The following is a 25,999-nucleotide window of genomic DNA, read 5'->3' as shown; positions in this document are numbered from 1 at the left end:
ATCCGAAATACTTTTTTTTGGGGGTGCGGGACAAAACCAAACCACTCTCAGTCGCCGACCCCTGCTCTATAGGAGGAAGGGCAACCATAAACAAATACACTGCAGTAATGTAAGTGCTCACACTGAATCAATTAAACAGCATAATGTCTTGAGCAGTTTACCTTTAGGCAGAGGGGATGGACTATCTCATTGCAGATGGAGCACTCCATGAGCATGAGGTTAAATTTGTCCTCCTCTTCCTCCACCGTGTCCTCCTTCCCTGCCTCCCCACACACCAGACACACCGCAGTGTGGGGCAGGACAGGCTGGAGACAACAAACAAACACCACATTAGTATATTAGAAACTCCCCCTCTGCACACAGTCACCAGATAAAATGTCCACACACATACAAAGAATGTCCAAATACTCTGCAGGTTACTATGAGGCCTACCGCGATACACTGCCTCATGATGCAGGACTGTTTCATGCGACCCGGCCCTCCAAACTTCTTCATGTCTTTACAGAAGTGGCATTCTCCACACTCTGTCCTCAGGCACGCCTCACACTTCCGACATCGCGTCCTCCTTCTCCGGGCCCCAGACGTGCTCCGGCTGGCCGACAGCTTGACCGCAGGCGCAGGAGACGAGGCCACCATTTTGGGTTTGGGCCTGTTAGGAGGTCTCTGCTGCTGAATGGAGAAGAGGAAGAGGTAGGAGAGTCAGGTATCTTTATAGTACAACAACCCAAAAAGCAAGAAAGCAAGGTCTAGTATAGACAGATGGATCTGGGCCTATATTCACAAAGAATCTCAGAGTAGGAGTGCTCATCTAGAAACAGGTCCCAATCAGTCCCAATACTCCCAATTCATTATGATCAAAAAGACTGACACTTGATCAACAGTCCTACTCTAAAAGGCTTCGTAATACAGGATCAGGTCTGCAGGGTGTTGCAGTATTTGCTGTCATATTGACCCCGGAATTGGCAGCTTTTTATTGAAACCAGGTGAATTGACTCATCTAATCAATCCCAGCAGTTGACCAACTAAGTTCTGCGCCACAAGCAGAGCTTTTATTATGACCTGTGATACCTAGTTCGCTGGTCTAACCATCTACTACGGAAAACAAAGAACCATGGGATCAGGCCTAGATCCCTGTCATTTGAGTGAAGAGAATGCAGAGAAAAAGGAGCCAGAGGGCGGGCTCCCTTCTGAGAATTCATTAGCGATCTAATAAACCCCATTGCCTTCCATTCTGCTAGCAAATGTGCGATCTTTGAAAAATAAAATCAATGACCTACACGGAAGATTAAACTACCAACATTCAAAACTGTAATATCTTATGCTTCATGGAGTCATGGCTGAACGAGAACATTATCAACATACAGCTGGCTGGTTCTACACTGTATCGGCAGGATATAACAGCAGCGTCTGGTAAGACAATGGTCGGCGGACTATGTATTTTTGTAAATAACAGCTGGTGAACGATATCTAGGGAAGTCTCAAGGTTTTGCTCACCTGAGGTAGAGCATCTCCTGATAAGCTATACACCTACCTAGAGAGTCCATCTGTATTTTTCGTAGTGGTCTACATACCACCACAGACATTATATTACAAAAATGTACATACGTCCGTTAGCAAGCTAACAGACAAAGTTAATATCTTCATGGTAAATGCCCTAGCAGCTAATTGCTGTTGCCAAAAGACTCTTTGATAGCGATGGCTGGCACTAAGACCGCACTGAATGAGCTGTATTCTGCCATGTATTCTGAGGCGGTGCTCGTAGTAGTTGGGGACTTTAATGCAGGAAAACTTAAATCAGTCTTACCAAATTTCTATCAGCATGTTAAATGTGCAAACAGAGGAAGAGGTTTTTTTTTTTTAAATAAATAAATTCAACACCTCTGGACCACCTTTACTCCACTCACAGAGACGCATACAATGCTCTCCCTCGCCCTCCATTTGGCAAATCTGACCGTAAATCTATCCTGATTCCTGCAGGAAGCACCAGTGACTTAATCAATAAAAAATGGGTCAGATGAAGCAGATGCTAAGCTACATGACTGTTTTGCTAGCACAGACTGGAATATGTTCCGGGATTCCTCCGATGGCATTGAGGAGTACACCACATTGGTCATTGGCTTCATCAATAAATGCATTGATGACGTCATCCCCACAGTGACCATACGTACATACCACAACCAGAAGCCATGAATTACAAGCAACATTCGCACTGAGCTAAAGGCTAGAGCTGCCGCTTTCAAGGAGTGGGAATCTAACCCGGAAGCTTATAAGAAATCCCGCTATGCCCCCCCGATGAACCATCAAACAGGCAAAGCGTCAATACAGGACTCAGATCGAATCATACTATACCGGCTCTGACGCTTGTCAGATATGGCAGGGCTTGCAAACCATTACAGACTACAAAGGGAAGCACACCCGAGAGCTTCCCAGTGACACGAGCCTACCAGACGAGCTAAACTACCTCTATGCTCGCTTCGAGGCAAATAACACCGAAACATGCATGAGAGCATCAGCTGTTCCGTTAGACTGTGTGATCACGCTCTCCGCAGCTGATGTGAGTAAGACCTTTAAAACAGGTCAACAGGGCCAGACGGATTACCAGAATGTGTACTGCGAGCATGCGTTGACCAACTGGTAAGTGTCTTCACTGACATTTTCAACTTCTCCCTGTCCGAGTCTGTAATACCAACATGTTTCAAGCAGACCACCATCGTCCCTGTGCCCAAGAACACTAAGGAATCCTGCATAAATGGCTACCAACCCGTAGCACTCACGTCTGTAGCCATGAAGTGTTTTGAAAGGCTGGTCATGGCTCACCGCAACACCATTATCTCAGAAACCATAGACCCTCTCCAATTTGCATACCATCCTAACTGATGATGCAATCTCTACTGCACTCCACACTGCCCTTTCCCACCTGAACAAAAGAAACACCTATGTGAGAATGCTATACATTGACTACAGCTCAGCGTTCAACACCATAGTGCCCTCAAAGCTCATCAATAAGCTTCCTTCCTGACGGGCAGCCCCCATGTGGTAAGGGTAGATAGCAACACATCCGCCACATTGATTCTCAACACAGGAGCCCCTCAGGGGTGAATGGTCAGTCCCCTCCTGTTCTCCATGTTCACTCATGACTCCACGGCCAGGCACAACTCCAACAACATCATTAAGTTTGTCGATGACAACAGTGGTAGGCCTGGTCACCGACAACGACGAGACAGCCTATAGGGAGGTGGTCAGAGACCTGGTCGTGTGGTGCAAACAACCTCTCCCTCAACGTGATCAAGACAAAGGAGATTATTGTGGACTACAGGAAAAAGAGGACCGAGCACACCCCCATTCTCATCAACTGGGCTGTAGTGGAGCAGGTTGAGAGCTTCAAGTTAAATTGGTGTCAACATCACCAACAAACTAACATGGTCCAAGGAAGCACCCCAAGACAGTCGTGAAGAGGGCACGACAAAACATATTCCCCCTCAGGAGACTGAAAAGATTTTGCATGGGTCCTCAGATGCTCAAAAGGTTCTACAGCTACACCATCGAGAGCATCCTGACTGGTTGCATCACTGCCTGGTATGGCAACTGCTTGGCCACCAATACAGAGGGTAGTGCGTACGGCCCAGTACATCACTGAGGCAAAGCTTCCTGCCATCCAGGACCTCTATACCAGGTGGTGTCAGAGGAAGGCCCTAAAAATTGCCAAAGACTCCAGCCACACTAGTCGTACAATGTTCTCTCTGCTACCGCAAGGCAAGCGGTACCATAGCGCCACATCTAGGTCCCAGATGCATCTAAACAGCTTCTACCCCCAAGCCATAAGATTCCTGAACATCTAATCAAATGGCTACCCAGACTATTTGCATTGCAAATGGCTCGTTGAATTCGGCTGTGTGACTAATACAATTTGAAGTCATCAACATCTGACCACACTCAAGTGAGAACATGCAATTTTTCTAACTCAAATCATCTGCACTCCAACATCTTAAAAGCTTGGTTTGAAAGTATTTCCATGTTTCCCTAGCAACATTGTATGCCAAAACACTAACACTTTTACGTAACAACGAGAGGGCACAAGTTTAAATATGCTGTAAAATTAAATTGAAGGCAGTGAGAGATGGAGGGGAGGGGAGAGGGCCTGCTTTGATGTGGAGCATTTTCCATTATTGAGTCTATTTCTTCCTGAGAGTGTTTATTTTCCCCTCTTATTTCTGGCTCTGAGCCAATGTTGAGACAACGTTGTATGTGCTGCTCATAAAACACACACACACATGTTAAAATATTTTTCTGGATCAAAAAGGTGGGTGTGGCAGGGGGATGTGGCAATGCCATGGTCGGCCCATCGACCATGTGCAGAGTAATGTTTGCATTTTAAGCCAATTACCTGCAATTCTACACATGGAGCGAAGCAAAAATGTTGCAAATTCCCTGCAATTTAACATCCTGCCGTGGAGATGAGAAAAATGTGCAGTTCCAAATTTCCTGCAATTCTATGCAGTTTGCCATGGCTAATGCTGTGTTATGCTCAAACATAAAATAAATAATCCCGAATGTATTATTTTTTTCCCCCTAGCTTTTATTTTGGTGAGTTAGTTCTCAAAGATGATTTTTTAAAATTTAATACAGTGGCATGCTAAAGTATTCACCCCCCTTGACATTTTTCCTATTTTGTTGCCTTACAACCTGGAATTAAAATGGATTTCTTGGGGGTTTGTATGATTTGATTTACACAACATGCCTACCACTTTGAATATGCTAAATATTTTTTATTGTGAAAGAAACAAGAAATAAGACACAAAGAAAACAGAAAACTTGAGCGTGCATAACTATTCACCTCCCACCCAAAGTCAATACTTTGTCGAGCCACCTTTTGTAGCAATTACAGCTGCAAGTCTCTTTGGGTATGGCCGAATCGCCAAACATCAGTGCCCGACCTCACTAATGCTCGTGGCTGAATGTAAGCAAGTCCCAGCAGCAATGTTCCAACGTCTAGTGGAAAGTCTTCCCAGAAGAGTGGAGGCTGTTATAGCAGCAAAGGAGGGACCAAATCCATATTAATGCCCATGATTTTGGAAAGAGATATTCGACGAGCAGGTGTCCATGTACTTTTGTACTGTATATACACTGAACAAAAATATAACAAAACACAACATGCAATAATTTTAAAAGTTTTACTGGAGTTACAGTTCATATAAGGAAATCAGTCAATTAGGCCCTAATCTATGGGATTTCACATGACTGGGAAAACAGATCTGCATCGATTGGTCACAGACACCTTTTAAAAAAAAAATTTAAAGTAGAGGCGTGGATCAGAAATCCAGTAAGTATCTGGTGTGACCATTTTCCTCATGCAGTGCAACATCTTCACATAGAGTTGATCTTACTGTTGATTGTGGAATGTGGTCCCACTCTTCAATGGTTGTGTGAAGTTGCTGGACATTGGCGGGAACTGGACCATGCTGTCGTAAACGTCAATCCAGAGCATTCCAAACGTGCTCAAATCGGTGACATGTTTGGTGAGTATGCAGACCATGGAAGAACTGGGACATTTTCAGCTTCCAGGAATTGTGTACAGATCCTTGCGACATGGGCCCGTGCATTATCATGCTCAAACATTAGATGATGGCGGCGGATGAATGGCACGACAATGGGTCTCAGGATCTTGTCACGTTATCTTTGTGCTTTCAAATTGCCATCTACAGTGGGGCAAAAAAGTATTTAGTCAGCCACCAATTGTGTAAGTTCTCCCACTTGAAAAGATGAGAGGCCTGTAATTTTCATCATAGGTACACTTCAACTATGACAGACAAAATGAGGAAAAAAAGTCCAGAAAATCACATTGTAGGATTTTTAATGAATTTATTTGCAAATTATGGTGGAAAATAAGTATTTGGTCAATAACAAAAGTTTCTCAATACTTTGTTATATACCCTTTGTTGGCAATGACAGAGGTAAAACGTTTTCTGTAAGTCTTCACAAGATTTTCACATACTGTTGCTGGTATTTTGGCCCATTCCTCCATGCAGATCTCCTCTAGAGCAGGGTTGAGATCTGGAGACTGGCTAGGCCACTCCAGGACCTTGAAATGCTTCTTATGAAGCCACTCCTTCGTTGCCCGGGTGGTGTGTTTGGGATCATTGTCATGCTGAAAGACCCAGCCACATTTCATCTTCAATGCCCTTGCTGATGGAAGGAGGTTTTCACTCAAAATCTCACGATACATGGCCCCATTCATTCTTTCCTTTACACGGATCAGTCGTCCTGGTCCCTTTGCAGAAAAACAGCCCCAAAGCATGATGTTTCCACTCCCATGCTTCACAGTAGGTATGGTGTTCTTTGGATGCAACTCAGCATTCTTTGTCCTCCAAACACGACAAGTGATATTTTGGTTTCATCTGACCATATGACATTCTCCCAATCTTCTTCTGGATCATCCAAATGCTCTCTAGCAAACTTCAGACGGGCCTGGACATGTACTGGCTTAAGCAGGGGGACACGTCTGGCACTGCAGGATTTGAGTCCCTGGCGGCGTAGTGTGTTACTGATGGTAGGCTTTGTTACTTTGGTCCCAGCTCTCTGCAGGTCATTCACTAGGTCCCCCCGTGTGGTTCTGGGATTTTTGCTCACCGTTCTTGTGATCATTTTGACCCCACGGGGTGAGATCTTGCGTGGAGCCCCAGATCGAGGGAGATTATCAGTGGTCTTGTATGTCTTCCATTTCCTAATAATTGCTCCCACAGTTGATTTCTTCAAACCAAGCTGCTTACCTATTGCAGATTCGGTCTTCCCAGCCTGGTGCAGGTCTACAATTTTGTTTCTGGTGTCCTTTGACAGCTCTTTGGTCTTGGCCACAGTGGAGTTTGGAGTGTGACTGTTTGAGGTTGTGGACAGGTGTCATTTATACTGATAACAAGTTCAAACCGGTGCCAATAATACAGGTAACGAGTGGAGGACAGAGGAGCCTCTTAAAGAAGAAGTTACAGGTCTGTGAGACCCAGAAATCTTGCTTGTTTGTAGGTGACCAAATACTTATATTATTTGCAAATAAATTCATTAAAAATCCTACAATGTGATTTTCTGGATTTTTTTTTCCTCATTTTTTCTGTCATAGTTGAAGTGTACCTATGATGAAAATTACAGGCCTCTTTCATATTTTTAAGTGGGAGAACTTGCACAATTGGTGGCTGACTAAATACTTTTTTGCCCCACTGTATAAAATGTAATTTTGTTCACTGTCCGTAGCTTATGCCTGCCCATAACCCCACCATGGGGCACTCTGTTCACATCAGCAAACCGCTCGCCCACACAACACCATACACGTAGTCTGCGGATGTGAGGCTGGTTGGACGTACTGACAAATTCTAAAACTAAGTTGGAGGCAGTTTTTGGTAGAGAAAGGAACATAACATTCTCTGGAAACATCTCTGGTGGACACTCCTGCAGTCAGCATGCCAATTGCACGCTCCCTCAAAACTTGTGACATCTGTGGCATTGTGTTATTTGACAAAACTGCACATTTTGAGTGGCCTTTATTGTCCCCAGTACAAGGTGCACCTGTGTAATGATCATGCTGTTTAATCAGCTTCTTGATATGCCACACCTGTCAGGGGGATGGATTATCTTGGCAAAGGAGAAACGCTCACTAACAGGGATGTAAACAAATGTCTGCACAAAATTTGAGAGAAATAAGCTTTTTGTGCGTATGGGATCTCTGAGCTTTTTAGCCTACTCAAGTATTTCATATCTATTGCTTCTGATATTGCTATGTAGCCCAGATTGTCTCTTTCCAATTATACCTGACAAATTGTCAATTTTTGATACTTTATATATTCCTTTTTAATATGCATCGACTCCCCATTTGCCAATCTCTAATTAACTATCTGCTTGCACCTGTTGCGCCTGTTACGCACAGCAGGTGTTTTAAGTGCGTATCTTCTTAATTTGTTTGTACAGCACTGATGAAGGCATGAGGCCAAAACGTATGCTCAGTTTAATGAATTTGTTTTATTAGCACCTTGCACTTTCTGTATTATTTTGAGTGTGGATTAAATTAATGATAATATTTTTGCATCTTGGCCTCTTTGGGTTATTCCTCTTCATGGTTGAGTGCAAGTACTTTTTGAACTCTACAGATACTCTTCCACGCACTAGCCACCTTTCATTCTATCTTGAGCTAACCCTCATACTGACTTCATATCTATTATTTCAGCTCGTGAAACATGGGACCAACACTTTACATGTTGCGTTTATATTTTTGTTCAGTATATAACCTAGCTGTGTACAGTATATGGTGATGGGGCACGAGCTATACCAGAGGAAATGTGGTTACTGTGAATTCAAATGGCAGATATCCAGCAGGCACTTGTTTCCACAGCAACCCACGGTACAGAACATGTGTTACTTTCCCACCATCCTGTGATTTTCAGTTGGAAAGGGCATGTACTAAGGAAATGCAGGTGAATGCTGACTGACTGCTCAGAGCTGCACCAGCAACACTGGGTGTGTACTGCTTTATATTTCTATCTGAAGAGCATTATGCAAAACACTATGTGAGTCAGAATAATAACAACATTGAAATTGCTAATTCACTAATCCCTTTGATCCTCATACTAAATCACTAAGCTGTGCACACTCCACCTCCTCCCTATCCTCACTCAATGACTAACCAGCGGGACTAACAGGTTTTGCAAGAATAAAACCACAAACCGCTTCGGAAGAATTTGCATGATGTAATGAGGTGTTTGAATTCAATAGAATGGTTATGTCATCATAACATTCTCCACCTAGCCTACTGAGAGCAGTAGGAAGAGATGAGAGAAATCAGTGATCACAATTACAGCAAGGAACGGAACAAAAAACAGCCACAGCCAATCAGGTGTATCAGATTTCTATAGCAACATCAGCAGTGCACATTTTCCAAGGATCAGCATAGCAACAACAGACTTCCTACTATTCCTGTGACATGTAGAGAGAGTTGGGTAGCCAACCAAGTGCTGCTACCACTGGACAGAGAAAACGCAAATAACCTATCAGAGAAGAACATCAGGGTCAGAGGCTAAACCTTGCCTTGTTATAGACTTATCCTAAAACAAGTGTACACCAAGCAGAGTGGCTAGGCTGGGGTGATCAGAGATCTAGGCAAAATAATATTTTATTTTAGATATTGGGGGCATCTATAATCTGTGGTGGAATCCAAGGATCTCTGTTTGGATTACAGACTCGGGGCCTGACTGAGCCAGAAAGGAAGTGCAGATAACTAAAGAAGACTTGTTTTCTTATGCTCTCTCTTGTCTCTCTGCAGCAGACATACAGTGGGAAGTATTCAGACCCCTTGACTTTTTCCACATTTTGTTACGTTACAGCCTTATTCTAAAATTGATGAAATCGTTTTTTCCCTAAATCAGTCTACATACAATACCCAATAATCACAAAGCAAAAACAGGTTGACATTTCTGAAAATGTATCAAGATAAAATTAAAATATGTTTTTTAAACTTTGTCACATGAATACGACAAGTATAGACTTGAAATGCTTACTTACAAGCCCTTAACCAACAGTGCAGTTCAAGAAGAAGAAAATATTTACCAAGTAGACTAAAATAATAAATAAGAATAAAAAGTAACACAATAAGAATAAAAAGGCTATATACAGGGTTCACCGGTACCGAGTCATTGTTAAGGTAATATGTACATGTAGGTGGGGGCGAAGTGACTATGCATAGATAACAAACAAACAGTGAGTAGCAGCAGTGTACAAAAAAGGGGGGGGGGTATGTATGTATATTGTCCATTGGCGATTTTATGAATTGTTCAGTCATCTTATGGCTTGGGGGTGGAAGCTGTTGAGGAGCCTTTTGGTACGAGACTTGGCGCTCAGGTACCTCTTGCCGTGCGGTAACAGGGAAAACAGCCTATAACTTGGTTGACTGGAGTCTCTGACAATTTTATGGGCTTTCCTCTGACACTGCCCATTATATAGGTCCTGAATGGCAGGAAGCTTGGCTGGGCCGTTCGCACTACCCTCTGTAGTGCCTTGCGGTCAGATGCCGAGCAGTTTCCATCCCAGGCGGTGATGCAACCGGTCAGGATGCTCTCGATGGTGCAGCTGTAGAACCTTTTGAGGATCTGGGGACCCATGCCAAATATCACATTTACATAAGTATTCAGACCCTTTACTCAGTACTTTGTTGACGTACCTTTGGCAGCGATTACAGCCTCGAGTCTTTGAGTATGACGCTACAAGCTTGGCACAGCTGTATTTGGGGAGTTTCTCCAATTATTCTCTGCAGATCCTCTCAAGCTCTGTCAGGTTGGACGGGGAGTGTTACTGCACAGATATTTTCAGGTCTCTCCAGAGATGTTCGATTGGGTTCTAATCCGGGCTCTAGCTGGGCCATTCAAGGACATTCAGAGACTTGTCCCAAAGCCACTCCTGCATTGTCTTGGCTTAGGGTCATTGTCCTGTTGGAAGGTGAACCTTCGCCCCATCTCAGGTCCTGTACTTTGCTCCATTCATCTTTCCTTCGATCCTGACTAGTCTCCCAGTCCCTTCCACTGAAAAACATATTCACAGCATGATGCTGCCAACACCATGCTTCACCGTAGGGATGGTGCCAGGTTTCCTCCAGATGTAACACTTGGCATTCAGGCCAAAGAGTTCAATCTTGGTTTCATCAGCCCAGAGGAATCTTGTTTCTTTAAGTGCCTTTTGGCAAAAGCCCAGAGGAATCTTGTTTCTTTAAGTGCCTTTTGGCAAAATCCAAGCGGGCTGACATGTTCCTTTTACTGAGGAGTGGCTTCCGTCTGGCCACTCTACCATAGAGGCCTGATTGGTGGAGTGCTGCAGAGATGGTTGTCCTTCTGGACAACAGGTGGACTTCAATCAAGTAGGAGAAACATCTCGAGGATGATCAATGGAAACAGGATGGACCGGAGCTCAATTTCGAGTCTCATAGCAAAGAGTCTGAATATTTATGTAAACAAGGTATGCTTTTTGTATTTTATAAATTTGATAACACTTCTAAAAAGCTGTTTTCTCTTTGTCATTATGGGGTATTGTGTGTAAATTGATGGAAAAATGTTTGTTTCATCAATTTTAGAATAAGGCTGTAATGTAACAACACGTGTTAAAAGTCCAAATGGTCTGAATACTTTCCGAATGCACTGTACAGTCAGCAATATGTTTGAAACATCAAATCGCATTATCGGATCGCAATACATATAGAATCATAATACATATCGTATCGGCACCTAAGTATCGTGATAATATTGTACCGTGAGGTCCCTGGCAATTCCCAGCCCTAACATACAGTGTTCTATGATCTGTCCTGTCACCGGTCACCTCCTTGACATATCTGTCACAAGCAACCATAGACAATGACAGAGGATCCATTTGCCCATATCAAAAGTCATAACCCAACAGGTTACCTGACAGCATTTAGTGATTTTCAAGTTAACCTGCCTCAAAGGAGTAGATCTATCGCTGTCAGATCGGACCTGACCCCAAAGGACAACGGACCTTACATGAGAAAATATGTTCCAGACAGCCCTCCACATTGTCTTGAAAATTCTCGTCTCCCAGCAACACAAAAACATAATAGGATTGGGAATCCTGCAGGGCAGTGACAGAAGGGTGTAAATCTCCATCTAAAAAGAGGAAGTGAAACTAACTGTACAGAACCTGAACTGACCCATCAGTCAGTCTCAGGAAGCCCAGGTCACTGAGTGACATAAGATGTTCCTCATCATATCCCAAATGGAGACTGTACAGGGAGCATAATATCTCCTTGCAAGGACATGCAATGAAATGTAGCTTATCCAGCTCATCAGCGTCAAAGCCTTCCATGCCTAAAAAGTTTGTTATCTGTAAACTATGTAATTTATTACCAGAGCACACATGTAGGCATGTTATGTAGCTAGCTAGTAGGGCCCTGTGATTTGGTTAATCATGTCACATGACATGGATTTTAACCTTTATTTAAAGCTTTTTTATCAAAGCTGTCCCATTTTCTTTTTATGTCAGATAGTCCAGAACCATCCTCAGACAATTGCTTTCATTTTTGGTCTAATTCTCATTTCTGGAAAAGGCTTAAAATAATGCTGAAAATCCAGGTCATGTGACATGATTAACCAAGACACAGGACCCTAGATCTAAGGTATGATGATGAACATTCCTCTACAAACCAGCGTGCTATTCCTTAGCTCAGCAAAGCTGAGGTTCAGCAGAGGCGTTGGGAGTATGTGCCACAGTGTAATAACCTACTGCGTCACAGTGGAACACAGGAAGACCTGCTCAACTTGAATAGCCCATATCCACACAGGCACACGCCCAATCAGTCATACAGCACAAACAAACACGATGTGGGACCTTAGATAAAACACCACTGCTGGTAAACTTCAAGAGGAAATGCGAGCGAGGAATAATAGATACAAGGCTCTCTTAGACTGAGGCACAGTGAGCGCCCAGAAGTACTGTAAAAAAAAAAAAACAGTTGTCCAAACATTGACACTGTTATTGTGGGCCTCTGGGGGATTTACAAGCCTGATGAATTTGCTCTTGATATAACAACTCAAAAGCATTTATCTCAATCAACCTATCATCTCATAGGCACTGTAAAAAAAAAAATAATAATCTGCAACCAGACCGTTGAGATGGAGGTGATATGTTGTTGTTTTTTAACACCAAAAACATGCACATCCCTATCGAACAAGAACACCACGTACAAATGCTGTGTTGATATCAACGGCAACAGGGAGGAAAAAAAGATCTTCCGCCATCTCATCTGTGGCAGGATCGAAAAGAATTAAACTGTATCCAATGATAAACACACTCACAGTCAGTGTATAATTGGAAGGGGCTGTGGAATGCAGTGCTATGACTATGTGGCAGAGGAGTCTATACACAAACACAATCTTCCTCAGCGTTTACATGCACATGGCCAATTGATACGGTACACATCAACTATATTCCCTCATTATCATACACAATTGCAGGCACAATAAATATATTAAATGCATCAGATGTATTCTTCCCTGTTCATACAACTGAACCTATTAAATATTCATCTATAATCTGCATCTTTCTGCCTGATCTCTCACACACATTCTTGTTGTTTATCTCATTTCTCTTCCCTGTTCTGGAACAACCAGTAGTTTCCCTGAGGACTGACGCTGCTGTCTGAACGGTCTGTGCCATCTCACCTCCTTACTGCATTTCTCAGGCACACACACACCCACACACAACCTGTAAATCAACCTACAAGCACAGGGAAGAAAATAAAGAACACAAGAAAGGAGGCTAACACAGAAACAGAAGCAGCATTTCTCTTCAGGTGGCCCCTTTCCATACAACAATCAGCTCAATTAACTGTGCCTCACCGACAGACACATTTCTCTCCTCTCCTCTGCTATGTTCCGAGGAGTTCAGTGCGCTAACCAACCTGCTCAGCCTCTGAGTCGTAATCCTCATCGTCAGTGCTCAGCGACATGGCCATGGCTGTTTTTCATACCCTGACCAACTCACAGCAAACTGACATGGCTGCAGCCCGCCCCAGCCTGAGCCTCCTCCTCATCCAGCTGCTGCTGCCGTCTACCGCACAGCCCTCCCTCCTGCTCCACAATCTTCCAGCAAAGGCAATATACACAGCAGAGCAGAGCAGGCTAGCTCATGAATAGGGAATGGTTAGGTCTCTGGGAGGAAGGAGTACAGGGAGACAGTGCAGCCAATGGGGAGACCATATGCAGATAAGGTATTTGAATATGTGCAGTGGAGCCCCACCTTCTTCCAGTTAGGAAGGAGAATGCAGAACCAGTTTGGGAATATTCCTACATGAGCCGGATCACTGGGAAGGAAGACCAGACAAATTCAGCCAATAGAGAGACAGATGGTGTTTTATTCCAAAAGGAACACACAAAGAGCCCACAGAATCAGCAGCTGGCCTTTAAATTGATCAACGACGTGTAGGGGGAGCAGCAGACAACAGATTTCTATGATCAAAATCCATCCCATATGCAGCTATGTGCTACTGTGTCCACAGCACACTTCTTTGTAAGGGATTGATCTAGTCTGTTGCTTTCCTGCCTGCCCGCTGCATCAGTGAATCTGGCTTTGATTGCTCTGCTCTGGCTTCTACTTTATGTCCAGCTGTACTGTGGTTGGAGCTTTTAATGCAGTACAGGAAGTTAAAGATCAAAAGGGGCTTCACACAGATCATTTTCTATCATGCCGCCACTCCTCCCCTCAATCCCCATTCTGTCTTAGTCAATACAACAGTAGAAGTGATGTCTAATGAGATGCAGTGACACAATTAAGCATTTTGGGACTTCGATACAAAATAATAAATCAGACTTATTTGCAAATTATTTGTCAAGCTGATCAATAGGCCTAGATAGATCACCCATAAGGAGCATAGTTTTAGTTAACCTTTTATCAGTAAACTCAAAGCCCTCACTTCGTAAACAAGATGAAGCAGAACAGTGTTAATTATCCAACAATGACAGACACTGTGGATGAGACCCAGCTGTGACATGGAAGAGATGAGGAGCAAAAAAATACAGAAAATCTCATTATCTCCCTCGTTAGGCAATTCTGCAGCCCGCTAAATCAAAATTATGCAAATAAGTACAACCACTGCTCTAGGGAAGAAGATAATCTAGTTTGAGAGAGAGGAGAGAGAGACACGAGTACCAAAATCACGATATACACCCTGCTCTACTAGGCCAAGACAGAGTATGAATATGGGCAGGCTTTCAGATGACAGATGAATGACAATAATGAGGCTACAAACACCGCATTCTCACCTTGGAAGACTTCTTGGGCCAGCACACCACAGGTACACCAGTGGCAGCCATTTTGGGATCATCGTCTTCATGTTCCTTCAAGACAACCTGGGGAACGGGTAAAAGAGTAATGTAAGTTCCTGTGTTTTGTAATGGTACGTCCAGATATTTACACAGAGACAGAAAATACATTAGAGCTGAGCTGGGCTAGGCACATACCTTCATGTCATCAAGCAGGGCCTGGGGGTCCTCCATGCCATCTGGGACACATTTCTTATTTTCGGGGAGTGCTTCCAGCTTCTCCACCAGGGCCTTAAGGCCCTTCAGTTCAAACTCAGTCAAATGAGTCCATTTACTCTGAGACTCTGAGCCTGGTGAACCAGAGGGGGTTTTGGGGAGCTCTGGAGGCTGGATGGAGGTGGGGATGCAGCTATCATCCAAGGCAGCTTTAAGAGGCTGAGGGGCGCTGGGTTTACCCTTCCTGTTATCAGGAGAGCAAGGGTCATCAAATGCTGACCTGTCACTCCGTTCATCTTGTTCCTGCTGCGTCTCGCAGGAGTCCTCCTCGTCCATGTCCTGACTCCGCGAGTCAGAGGAGGGGCTCTCAGTGCTCAGCTTCGTCTCCAAATCTGAAGAAGTGCAGGAGGAGGATGAGAGAAGACTAAAGGACCAGTCTGATGTGCTCCATATGTGTAACCATTCCGGTCAGATTATAATTTCTGTCACTTTCATCATGCTAGCTATCATTTCTGTGATAACGCAGTCTCACTGATTAAACAGAGGTCAGAAGTGTTATAACATTGGCTCTTAGCAAAGGATTAGAGTGTTACCCACTTGTGAGTGGTAATTACAACAAGAGTGCAAGGCAGGAGCTCTCGGGATAGAAGAAAGATTGAAGCAGCATTCATTGACACACCCGGGGAACTGGTTAAACAGCTCCATTAGTTGGGCTCACTCACCGATTAGCAGAGGATCTCTGTGAAACTCCGGAGCGAGATGGGAGCGCTTGGTCAGGCAGTGCACGTACCTCTCCAGGACATACCAGCACATCTCATTGTAGAACGGGTAGCGGAACTTGGAATGAACCTGAAACGAGTTTGGAGAGAAAATGTAATTAAGAGAACAAAAGTCTCTAAAAAGACAATGAGGGAAGTCATTCCCATGTTTAGTCTGCCTCCATTTTGTAATGATTAACAAGAGTTAACGCCTAATCTTCACTGCAGGTCTGGTGGTTTATTTACTTCCTTCTATATTAATACTCAAGCAGTAGGCCTAATGTCTGGGACTAGACAGTTATCATTTACTCTAGGCTAAAACATGAGGATCGCCACAGGAAAGGAAGACCCAGAATTACTTCTGCTGCAAAGGTAAATTAATCAGAGCTACCAGCCTCAGAAATTGCAGCCCAAATAAATGCTTCACAGAGTTCAAGTAACAGACACACCGCAACATCAACTGTTCAGAGGAAACTGTGTAAATCAGGCCTTCATGGTCGAATTGCTGCAAAGAAACTACAACTAACGGACACCAATAAGAATAAGAGACTTGCTTGGGCCAAGAAACACAAGCAATGGACATTAGACCAGTAGAAATCTGTCCTTTGATCTGTCCAAATTTGAGATTTTTGGTTCCCTGTCGTGTCTTCGTAAGACGCAGATTAGGTGACCGGATGATCTCCGCATGTGTGGTTCCCATCGTGAGGAGGAGGAGGTGGTGGTGTGATGGTGTGTTTTTCTGGTGACACGGTCAGTGATTTATTCAGAATTCAAAGCACACTTAACCAGCATGGCTACCACAGCATGTCCAAACTTTTTACTGCTACTATATAATACAAAGGTATGTGGAAACACTTTCAAATTTGTAGAGTCTGCTATTTCAGCCACACCCATTGGTGACAGGGTTATTAAAATGTAAAAAAAAATAAAGCACACAGCCATGCAATCTCCATAGACAAACATTGGCAGTAGAATGGCCTTACTGAAGAGCTCAGAGACTTTCAATGTGGCACCGTCATAGGATGCCACCTTTTCAAAAAAGTCAGTTTGTCCAATTTCTGCCCTGGTCAACTGTAAGTACGGTTATTGTGAAGTGGAAATGTCTAGGAGCAACAACGGCTCAGCTGCAAAGTGGTAGGCCACACAAGCTCACAACAGGACCGCAGAGTGCTGAAGCGCATAAAAATAGTCTGTCCTCGGTTGAAACACTCCGTATTTCAAACTGCCTCTGGAAGTATCGTCAGCACAAGAACTGTTCGTCGGGAGCTTCATGAAATGGGTTACCATGGCAGAGCAGCCGCACACAAGCCTAAGATCACCATGCGCAATGTCAAGTGCCAGCTGGAGTGGTGTCAAGCTCGCCGCCATTGAACTCTGGAGCAGGTCAAACACGTTCTCTGGAGTGATGAACCCTACCAAACGAGCTAAATGACTTCTATGCTCGCTTCGAGGCAAGCAACAGTGAAGCATGCATGAGAGCACCAGCTGTTCCGGACAACTGTGTGATCACGCTTGCCATAGCCGACGTGAGAATGACCTTTAAACAGGTCAATATTCACAAGGCCAGGCGGATTATCAAGACGTGTACTCCGAGCATGCCCTGACCAACTGGCAAGTGTCTTCACTGACATTTTCAACACGTCCCTGGCCGAGTCCGTAATACCTACATGTTTCAAGCAGACCACCATAGTCCCTGTGCCCTAGAACACCAAGGTAACCTGCCTAAATGACTACCGACCCATAGCACTCACATCTGTAGCCATGAAGTGCTTTGAAAGGCTGGTCATGGCTCACATTAACACCATCATCCCAGAAACCATAGACCCACTCCAACTTGCCTACCACCCCAACAGATCCACAGATGACACAATCTCTATTGCACTCCACACTGCCCTTTCCCACCTGGACAAAAGGAACACTTATGTGAGAATGCTGTTAATTGACAACAGCTCATCGTTCAACACCATAGTACCCTCAAAGCTCATCACTAAGTTAAGGACCCTGGGACTAAACACCTCCCCCTGCAACTGGATCCTGGACTTCTTGATAGGACTGCACGGCCAAGCACGGTGGTAGGCCTGATCACCGGCAACAATGACACAGCCTATAGGGAGGTCAGAGAACTGACAGTGTGGTGCCAGGACAACAACCTTTCCCTCAACGTGATCAAGACAAAGGAGATGATCGTGGGCTACAGGAAAAGGAGGGCCAAGGACGCCCCCATTCTCGTCGATGGGGTTGTAGTGGAGCAGGTTGAGAGCTTCAAGTTCATTGGTGACCACATTACCAACAAACTATCATGGTCTAAACACACCAAGACAGTCGTGAAGAGGGCAAAACAAAACCTATTCCCCCTCAGGAGACTGAAAATATTTGGCATGGGTCCTCAGATCCTCAAAAGGTTCTACAACTGCACCCTCGAGAGCATCCTAACTGGCTGCATCACTGCCTGGTATGGCAACTGCTCGGCCACCGACCTCAAGGCACAACAGAGGGTAGTGTGTACGGCCCATTACATCACTGGGGCCAAGCTTCCTGCAATCCAGGACCTCTATACCAGGTGGTGTCAGAGGAAGGACCTAAAAATTGCCTGAGACTCCAGCCACTCTGGTCATAGATTGTTCTCTCTGCTTCCGCACGGCAAGCAGTACCGGAGTGCCAAGTCTAGGTCCAAAAGGCTCCTTAACAGCTTCGACCCCCAGGCCATAAGACTGCAGAACAGCTAATCAAATGGCTACCCGGACTATTTGCACTGACCCCCCCCCCTTCTCCTTTGACACTGCTGCTACTACTCGCTGTATATTATCTATACATCTTCGCTTTACCTCTACCTACACGTACATATTACCTCAACTAACCTGTACCCCCACACATTGACTCAGTACCGGTACCCCCTGTATATAGCCTCGTTATTGTTATTTTATTGTTGCTCTTATTTTTTACATTAGTTTATTTAGTAAATATTTTTCTAAAACTGCATTGTTGGTTAAGGGCTTGTAAACTCGACCTTACTGTGGAATGCTACACCGGTTTTATTCGGCGCATGTGACAAATAAAATGTGATTTTATGAATCGAGCTTCACCATCTGGCAGTCCGACGGACGAATCTGGGTTTGGCTGATGCCAGGAGAACGCTACCTGCCCTAATACATAGTGCCAACTGTAAAGTTTGGTGGAGGAGGAATAATGGTCTGTGGCGGTTTTTCATGGTTTGGGCTTGGCCCCTTAGTTCCAGTGAAGAGAAATCTTAACACTACAGCATACAATTACATTCTAGTCGATTCTGTGCTTCCAACTTGGTGGCAACAGTTTGGGGGAAGGCCCTTTCCTGTTTCAGCATGACAATTCCCCAGTGCACAAAGCGAGGTCCATAAAGAAATGGTTTGTCGAGATCGGTGTGTAAGAACTTAACTGGCCTACACAGAGCCCTGATCTCAACCCCATAAAACACCTTTGTGATGAATTGGAAAGCCTACTGCGAGCCAGGCATAATCATCCAACATCAGCTTCCGACCTCACTAATGCTTGTGTCTGACTGGATTGCATACTTTTGGTCATGTCGTGTAAGAAACTAGTTGAACAATTCAACTGCATTTGATAGAGACAACAGTTACGTTAAACATACACTGGCAAACCAGAGGCCCTGTTCAAGGCCAAGCTCTTCCATTCATTCCCATCTCTCCAGGGAGAGCTTGCCCTCTCAGACACAGCAGCATGATCTGATTCCCACTCTCCTCTAAGAAACACAGCTATATTTATCTCGCTGAGATGATTTCATACAGATCAACACTTTTCAGTGATAATCCTTTCTTTCTCCAGCTCCATTTCTGTGTTGAGGTGTAAAAATAGAGTGAACGCAACGTGCCAAGCCCTGGGGAGCATATGAAACTGTCTCTGTTTCTCTCATACCTCTTTTCCAGCAGAAACAAAAATAGTACTGTACTTTCAGCAAAGCTGACTCTTCTAACCAGCTATCCATCATAACTGAGAAAGCTACATTTAGCCAAGTATCCATATAAATCTCAAAGCCTGCAGGACAAGCATCCATATCATTACAGCAACTACTCCGATCTTATTATTGGAAAGAATACCGGAATAAAAATAGTGAAATATTTCTAGACATTCCTCTAATTAGGTCATATACAGTACAAACACATGCATACACACAAAAGCAATAGGCTCATATACACTATATTTCATCAACATAAGAAGCCCCTGGGAGTTTGTGAAAAGAAGAGAAACACTCTTTCCTTTAAGTATTTCAGTCTCAGGCTGCCAGTATGTAATCTCAGTTAACCCAGAATTTAAATATTGGGTCATTTAATCAGCTGTGTTGGGTCCATACGGTTCGGTTTGCGTCTCCACCCTAGCAAAAAGAAACTCTCAGCCAAAACCCCCTCCCCTTCACTAATTGAACCTGTGTTTATCACCCCTGGAGTTTAAAATTGCTTAAGCACCGCCTTTGCCCAATTATACATCCAAATAGTCAGTGTCAGATTCTTTGGTTTACGCACAGGATCTCTCCACGAGAGATTAAGCCAATATGACACAACAAGCTCCGTGATTCATTTCTGCCCTTTTAGCGCTGTATTCTGATTTTACATGAACCGCTGTCACAGACTATTTCCACATGAATATGGATGGATTTTTGTTTGCGGGCACAGACCTCATCCGTGCCATCATTAGCACATCAGTCTGTCTCTCAATTGGATGGTAATGCCAATGACAGAAAGTTCAGCACCTGGGCCTTTGTGTCACATTCCTGCCTCGTTTCAATCCCTAGCTTCCCAACTTCCCCTATCCAGTTCAGATCTGTAAAAAAAACAGAGGTAGGGGCTGAGGAAGAGACTATTCAGTTCTCATACTCATTGACATAGCACACTAAGTGACCTAGACTTGTTTGTATGAGGTGAGGCTTTTTCCCCATCCATCTTCATTGTAGAGACACAGTTTAGTTTCACTAATGGTTTCACTAATGGAGCAGGTCAGAGGTGGAGTGAAGCATCAGTACTGGAACACCTGTATGAGACAGCCTACCTTAGTCCTGTTCTCTATCTCATAGATTGAGAGTTGCATGGGAATGTTAAAGCTGTGCAGAATGTTGCCTCCGAACACCAGTGTGTCCTCGGGGGTGTAGACTGCATGAATCCAGCCTGAAACGGGACAGCCAGCCAAACATCATGAGAACCAGCTGACCCACTCAAAACATGCTCAGGCAGACAGACATGGTATGTCCAAACATGTTCTCAAACACATGCCTGAATAAAGCAGTGCATATACTGTATGGTTTGTTACAATGATATTCATGATATTATGATAGGAATAGATCAAAACAAAATGCTAGGCAGCTCACCAGAGGGGATGAAGAAGGTGTAGCCCTGTTTTAGCTCAACTCTCTGGCAGCCATCTGCACGATCTCCCAGGAAGACGTCACTCTGCTTGCCTGACAGAACCCAGTCCTCATACAGTGCAAGGTTATGAGGTGTCGGAGGCACCAGCCAGAACACCTGAGCACAGGACAGGGAGATAAAAGTTGGGGATGTGGCTTTGGTTGTCATCTAACAACAAGGGCGATATATTTCTCAAGGTTACAGCTTATATTAGAGAAGTCAGCACATTTCGGAGATTTGTTCATCCTTTCACATAATGTTCTTCCCCCTCGCTTCCTCTTCATGCCTTAGCTTGACCTTTGCAAGTTTGTATAATGTGATCCGTCAAAGGTGTGCATACGGACACCCTAGCAACAATCCTCTGATGTCTGCTGACTCTGCAGCAATTGCTGAGACAAACAGGGAACAGGTTCATTTGTAGCGCCTCAACAGAAATAGAATACATGTACAGTACCAGGATTGGGGGAGGGTATACCAGAGAGCCTCAGGATGCATTATTTTGCCACATACAATCTGGAAAACAAACATGACAACTTACCTTTCCTCCCTTGAACACGTGATACCACACAGACGTGCCCCCGAAATCAATGTGGAAGTCAGTATAGCAGCCCTTCACGCTCATCAAACAGTACCTACAGAGGGACATGAGACAGGTGAATGATGACCCACTGGATCTGAATAGTTATGACGAACCTAGGGAAGCATATTTTCTTTGTTTGACAGCCTAGACGTTAAGAGCGTTGGGCCAGTAACCAAAAGGTCCCTGGTTTGAATCCCTGAGCCGACTAGGTGAAAAATATGTTGATGTGCCCTTGAGCAAGGCACTTAACCCTAATTGCTCCCACAATTCACTCTGGATAAGAGCATCTGCTAAATGACTCAAATGTAACTAAGACGACCATGGGTTAGGGGCTGAGCTGAATGAACATCAGAAACCGAAAGGGGGAAATAAAATAAATCTTTGTGATTAATTTCTAAGAAACAAGCAGCTCAACCACAACATCTGTTTGAAATCCACTACTCTCTACTGTACTACAACTGCCAGTACCCTATTCCAACAAACACCAACAACAACAAAAATCAGTAACCACAAATAAGCTTAGAGGACAGCCTCACAACAGCCTCTCCTCTGGAAGTTAATTGTGGAATGATTATGGCTCCGTGGGACATAAATCATTCAGTAATTCAGTGAGATAAGAATGAGAACAGGTCTATTAATAGAATGGGACCCGACCACTGACTCCAGTAGCCTCATATAAACCAGAATGAATACCGCTGCGCTATAGTAAAACAATGTAAGCTCGCGAAATCAGGCGGCTTGCGAGGCTATGACTCCAGGGCTTCAGTGGAGAAAATGGAACCGTATCATTTACGACCGGGACGATACCAATATCGCAATATGTTTTCCATGACAAAACTGAAAACACGAAGCAGACAAAACTCTTTGATCCTTTAAAAACCATCTGTATGTAACTTAGTGTGCTATAGCTTGGGAAATAAATGAATGTGACTGAATGACAACATAAATCAAATCAAATTTATTTGTCACATACACATGGTTAGCAGATGTTAATGCGAGTGTAGCGAAATGCTTGTGCTTCTAGTTCCGACAATGCAGTAATAACCAACGAGTAATCTAACCTAACAATTCCAAAACTACTACCTTATACACACAAGTGTAAAGGGATAAAGAATATGTACATAAATATATATGAATGAGTGATGGTACAGAACGGCATAGGCAAGATGCAGTAGATGGTATCGAGTATAGTATATACATATGAGATGAGTAATGTAGGGTATGTAAACAAAGTGGCATAGTTTAAAGTGGCTAGTGATACATGTATTACATAAAGATGCAGTAGATGATAGAGTACAGTATATACATATACATATGAGATGAGTAATATAGGGTATGTAAACATTATATTAAGTAGCATTGTTTAAAGTGGCTAGTGATATATTTTACATCAATTCCCATCAATTCCCATTATTAAAGTGGCTGGAGTTGAGTCAGTGTGTTGGCAGCAGCCACTCAATGTTAGTGGTGGCTGTTTAACAGTCTGATGGCCTTGAGATAGAAGCTGTTTTTCAGTCACTCGGTCCCTGCTTTGATGCACCTGTACTGACCTCGCCTTCTGGATGATAGCGGGGTGAACAGGCAGTGGCTCAGGTGGTTGTTGTCCTTGATGATCTTTATGGCCTTCCTGTGACATTGGGTGGTGTAGGTGTCCTGGAGGGCAGGTAGTTGATGATGGTGATGCGTTGTGCAGACCTCACTACCCTCTGGAGAGCCTTACGGTTGTGGGCGGAGCAGTTTCCGTACCAGGCGGTGATACAACCCGACAGGATGCTCTCGATTGTGCATCTGTAAAAGTTTGTGAGTGCTTTTGGTGACAAGGCAAATTTCTTCAGCCTCCTGAGGTTGAAGAGGCGCTGCTGCGCCTTCTTCACCACGCTGTCTGTGTGGGTGGACCAATTCAGTTTGTCCGTGATGTGTACGCCGAGGAACTTAAAACTTACTACCCTCTCCACTGCTGTCCCATCGATGTGGATAGGGGGGTGCTCCCTCTGCTGTTTCCTGAAGTCCACAATCATCTCCTTAGTTTCTGTTGACGTTGAGTGTGAGGTTATTTTCCTGACACCACACTCCGAGGGCCCTCACCTCCTCCCTGTAGGCCGTCTCGTCGTTGTTGGTAATCAAGCCTACCACTGTAGTGTCATCCGCAAACTTGATGATTGATGCATGGCCACGCAGTCGTGGGTGAACAGGGAGTACAGGAGAGGGCTCAGAACCCACCCTTGTGGGGCCCCAGTGTTGAGGTTCAGCGGGGTGGAGATGTTGTTACCTACCCTCACCACCTGGGGCGACACTTTGTGTTTTGTTTCCTTGCCACGATACTAATGAGTTTCGCGATACTGGTACCATCCCATACTATCATTACATGGCACATTATTGTTAGAGCCACAGTCATGAGTTTTGTTAGGTGGTTTTATTTGTATGTAGGCTACTGTAAAATGGTGCATCTGTTGTCTTGGTATCATTTTGCAGCCAGCACAGTTAGTCTACGTTCAAGGTTTATCAGATTGAAATCTGCTAATAACAAGTGCATACCACACAGAGTGTGTGATAGATTAAAAAAAGGCCAAATAAAAAGTAGGGACGAGACGATACCAGTATGTATCACAGCCCTAATGTTGGAAACAAACATCATTATGTTGTCCTCCAGAGTCAAAAAAATAATAATTCCAAGCTATAGCACACAATATTTTAGAGTTTTGGTCTGCTTCATGTTTCCATTTTTGTCATGGAAAAAATTGTGATACTGGTATCATCACAGCCCTAGTAAAAAGGCTGTGATACTTCTACTGTGGATATGGCAGGGTAGAAATTCCACTCTTTAAGCCATGGGACATCCAAAATGAGTGATGAATAAACCATATACTAATTCTATACCTGGCACTGATCAACATAAACCCTGGTCCTGATGCAGGGGGAACAAACCCTCCAGGAGCCTCAATAACACCAGGCAGCTGATCAATACAAGCTTGTTTGCCTCCTCTGATCCAGTCAGTAGCAGTAGCTCATAAAATACAGACAACTTCCCATCCTGTCAACACGGCTCATTTTGTCCATACATATCATTTGATTTGGTCTAGTTGCATGGCTAAGTTATAGTTCTCCAGCCCCGGCTGACTCTTACTGTATGAGGCCAGTCAGACAGATACAGGCTTGTCATCCATCCCACAGCAGTGTATCTGCACCTTCCCACAGAGACACCGGAGGAGAGGGTTCACATGGGCTGGAGACCGGAGTATGACCTTGACTGAGGTAATGGTGGAAACTGCCAGTGTAAGCACATTATAAATGCTCCCACTCAGAGGGAGAAGGTCACCTCATCCATATAGACACATATCACCGACACTGAACAGAACATGTCGAGACGCATAATACTGTCTGGCTTACAGACTTCACTGAGGGCCCATCTGCTGAACCTGTGAGACACTCACATAATCACACACACAGATCCCCAGCCTATTGCACAGCAGTTTGCAGCTCTCCTCTGGACAGAGAGTGAGCAGACCCTGGGCTATAGAAGCCCAACATCCCACTACAAAACACCACTCACGATCAATCACACCAGCCCTTGAGCATCTCCATTAAAAATAGGGTAAATAAATCAAATGACATGGTAGAATACTCCCGACATCTCTCAATCTGAACAGCTTTTCCCAATAAAAGACAGAGACGTACCCGACAGCTATTCCTCTCTCTGACCCGGTTCGCTCAGGACCACCCCCCACCCTACCCCCCATGCGCTGGTCACCGACCAGACAGGAGAGAACTGCTCCGGATTTTATTTCTGCCCTGCACCATTAAGTAAAAAATAGAGAGGAGTGAGAGTAGAAGGAGAGAGAGAATATTAGAGTGAAAAAGAGAGCTAGAAAGAGAGAGGGGAAGAGTGAGGGTGAAAGGGAGGGCACAATTGGCTCTTGAATGCCCTCTATGTCATAATGCTGGTAGCTGATTGGCTGAGGATGAGCCATGAAGTCACTTCGGCATCCTGTGAAGAACCGCCCTCTACCATGAAAGAGCCCTGCTGCCTAGCAACCATCTAGAACCATCAGAGGAAGTGAATGACAGCAGGGGGCTAAAAGAGAGAGGGCAAAGGGACTTTGGAAAAAGGAGGAGTAAGCTAATATTTCCTCCCAGCAAAGCAGCAATTTTCTCACAGCTTTTTAAAATAAACTTTGGCATGTGCTTCAGTGTTTTCCTGTTATGTACAACCAACTGCATTTTTGTAACAGGTCCACACATCAAAAGTAACTTTGACAT

The 25,999-nt window shown here is 44.2% G+C and overlaps 1 protein-coding gene across 6 annotated transcripts in view; it reads right to left on the bottom strand.

Moving 5' to 3' along the window:
• The window catches only part of LOC110537201 (lysine-specific demethylase 2B), a 41,535-nt gene that overhangs the window by 8,160 nt on the left and 7,376 nt on the right, over positions 1–25,999 (bottom strand). For 3 of the 6 annotated variants that reach the window (XM_021623053.2, XM_021623055.2, XM_021623057.2), the window contains exons 7-14: positions 21,701–21,794; positions 21,126–21,279; positions 20,810–20,925; positions 15,737–15,863; positions 14,997–15,406; positions 14,799–14,885; positions 433–669; positions 162–305 (exon numbers count right to left, since the gene is read on the bottom strand). In XM_021623053.2, the coding sequence (XP_021478728.2) occupies positions 162–305; positions 433–669; positions 14,799–14,885; positions 14,997–15,406; positions 15,737–15,863; positions 20,810–20,925; positions 21,126–21,279; positions 21,701–21,794 (1,369 nt within the window). The remainder of the gene's footprint in view (positions 1–161; positions 306–432; positions 670–14,798; positions 14,886–14,996; positions 15,407–15,736; positions 15,864–20,809; positions 20,926–21,125; positions 21,280–21,700; positions 21,795–25,999) is intronic. The other 3 variants (XM_021623054.2, XM_021623056.2, XM_021623058.2) reach the window with 1 other exon arrangement.

This window comes from Oncorhynchus mykiss, chromosome 12 (genome assembly GCF_013265735.2).
Source record: "Oncorhynchus mykiss isolate Arlee chromosome 12, USDA_OmykA_1.1, whole genome shotgun sequence".
Lineage (NCBI taxonomy): Eukaryota > Metazoa > Chordata > Actinopteri > Salmoniformes > Salmonidae > Oncorhynchus > Oncorhynchus mykiss.
The sequence above is the reverse complement of the archived record's forward strand: the minus strand, read 5'-3'. Positions and strand labels throughout refer to the sequence as shown.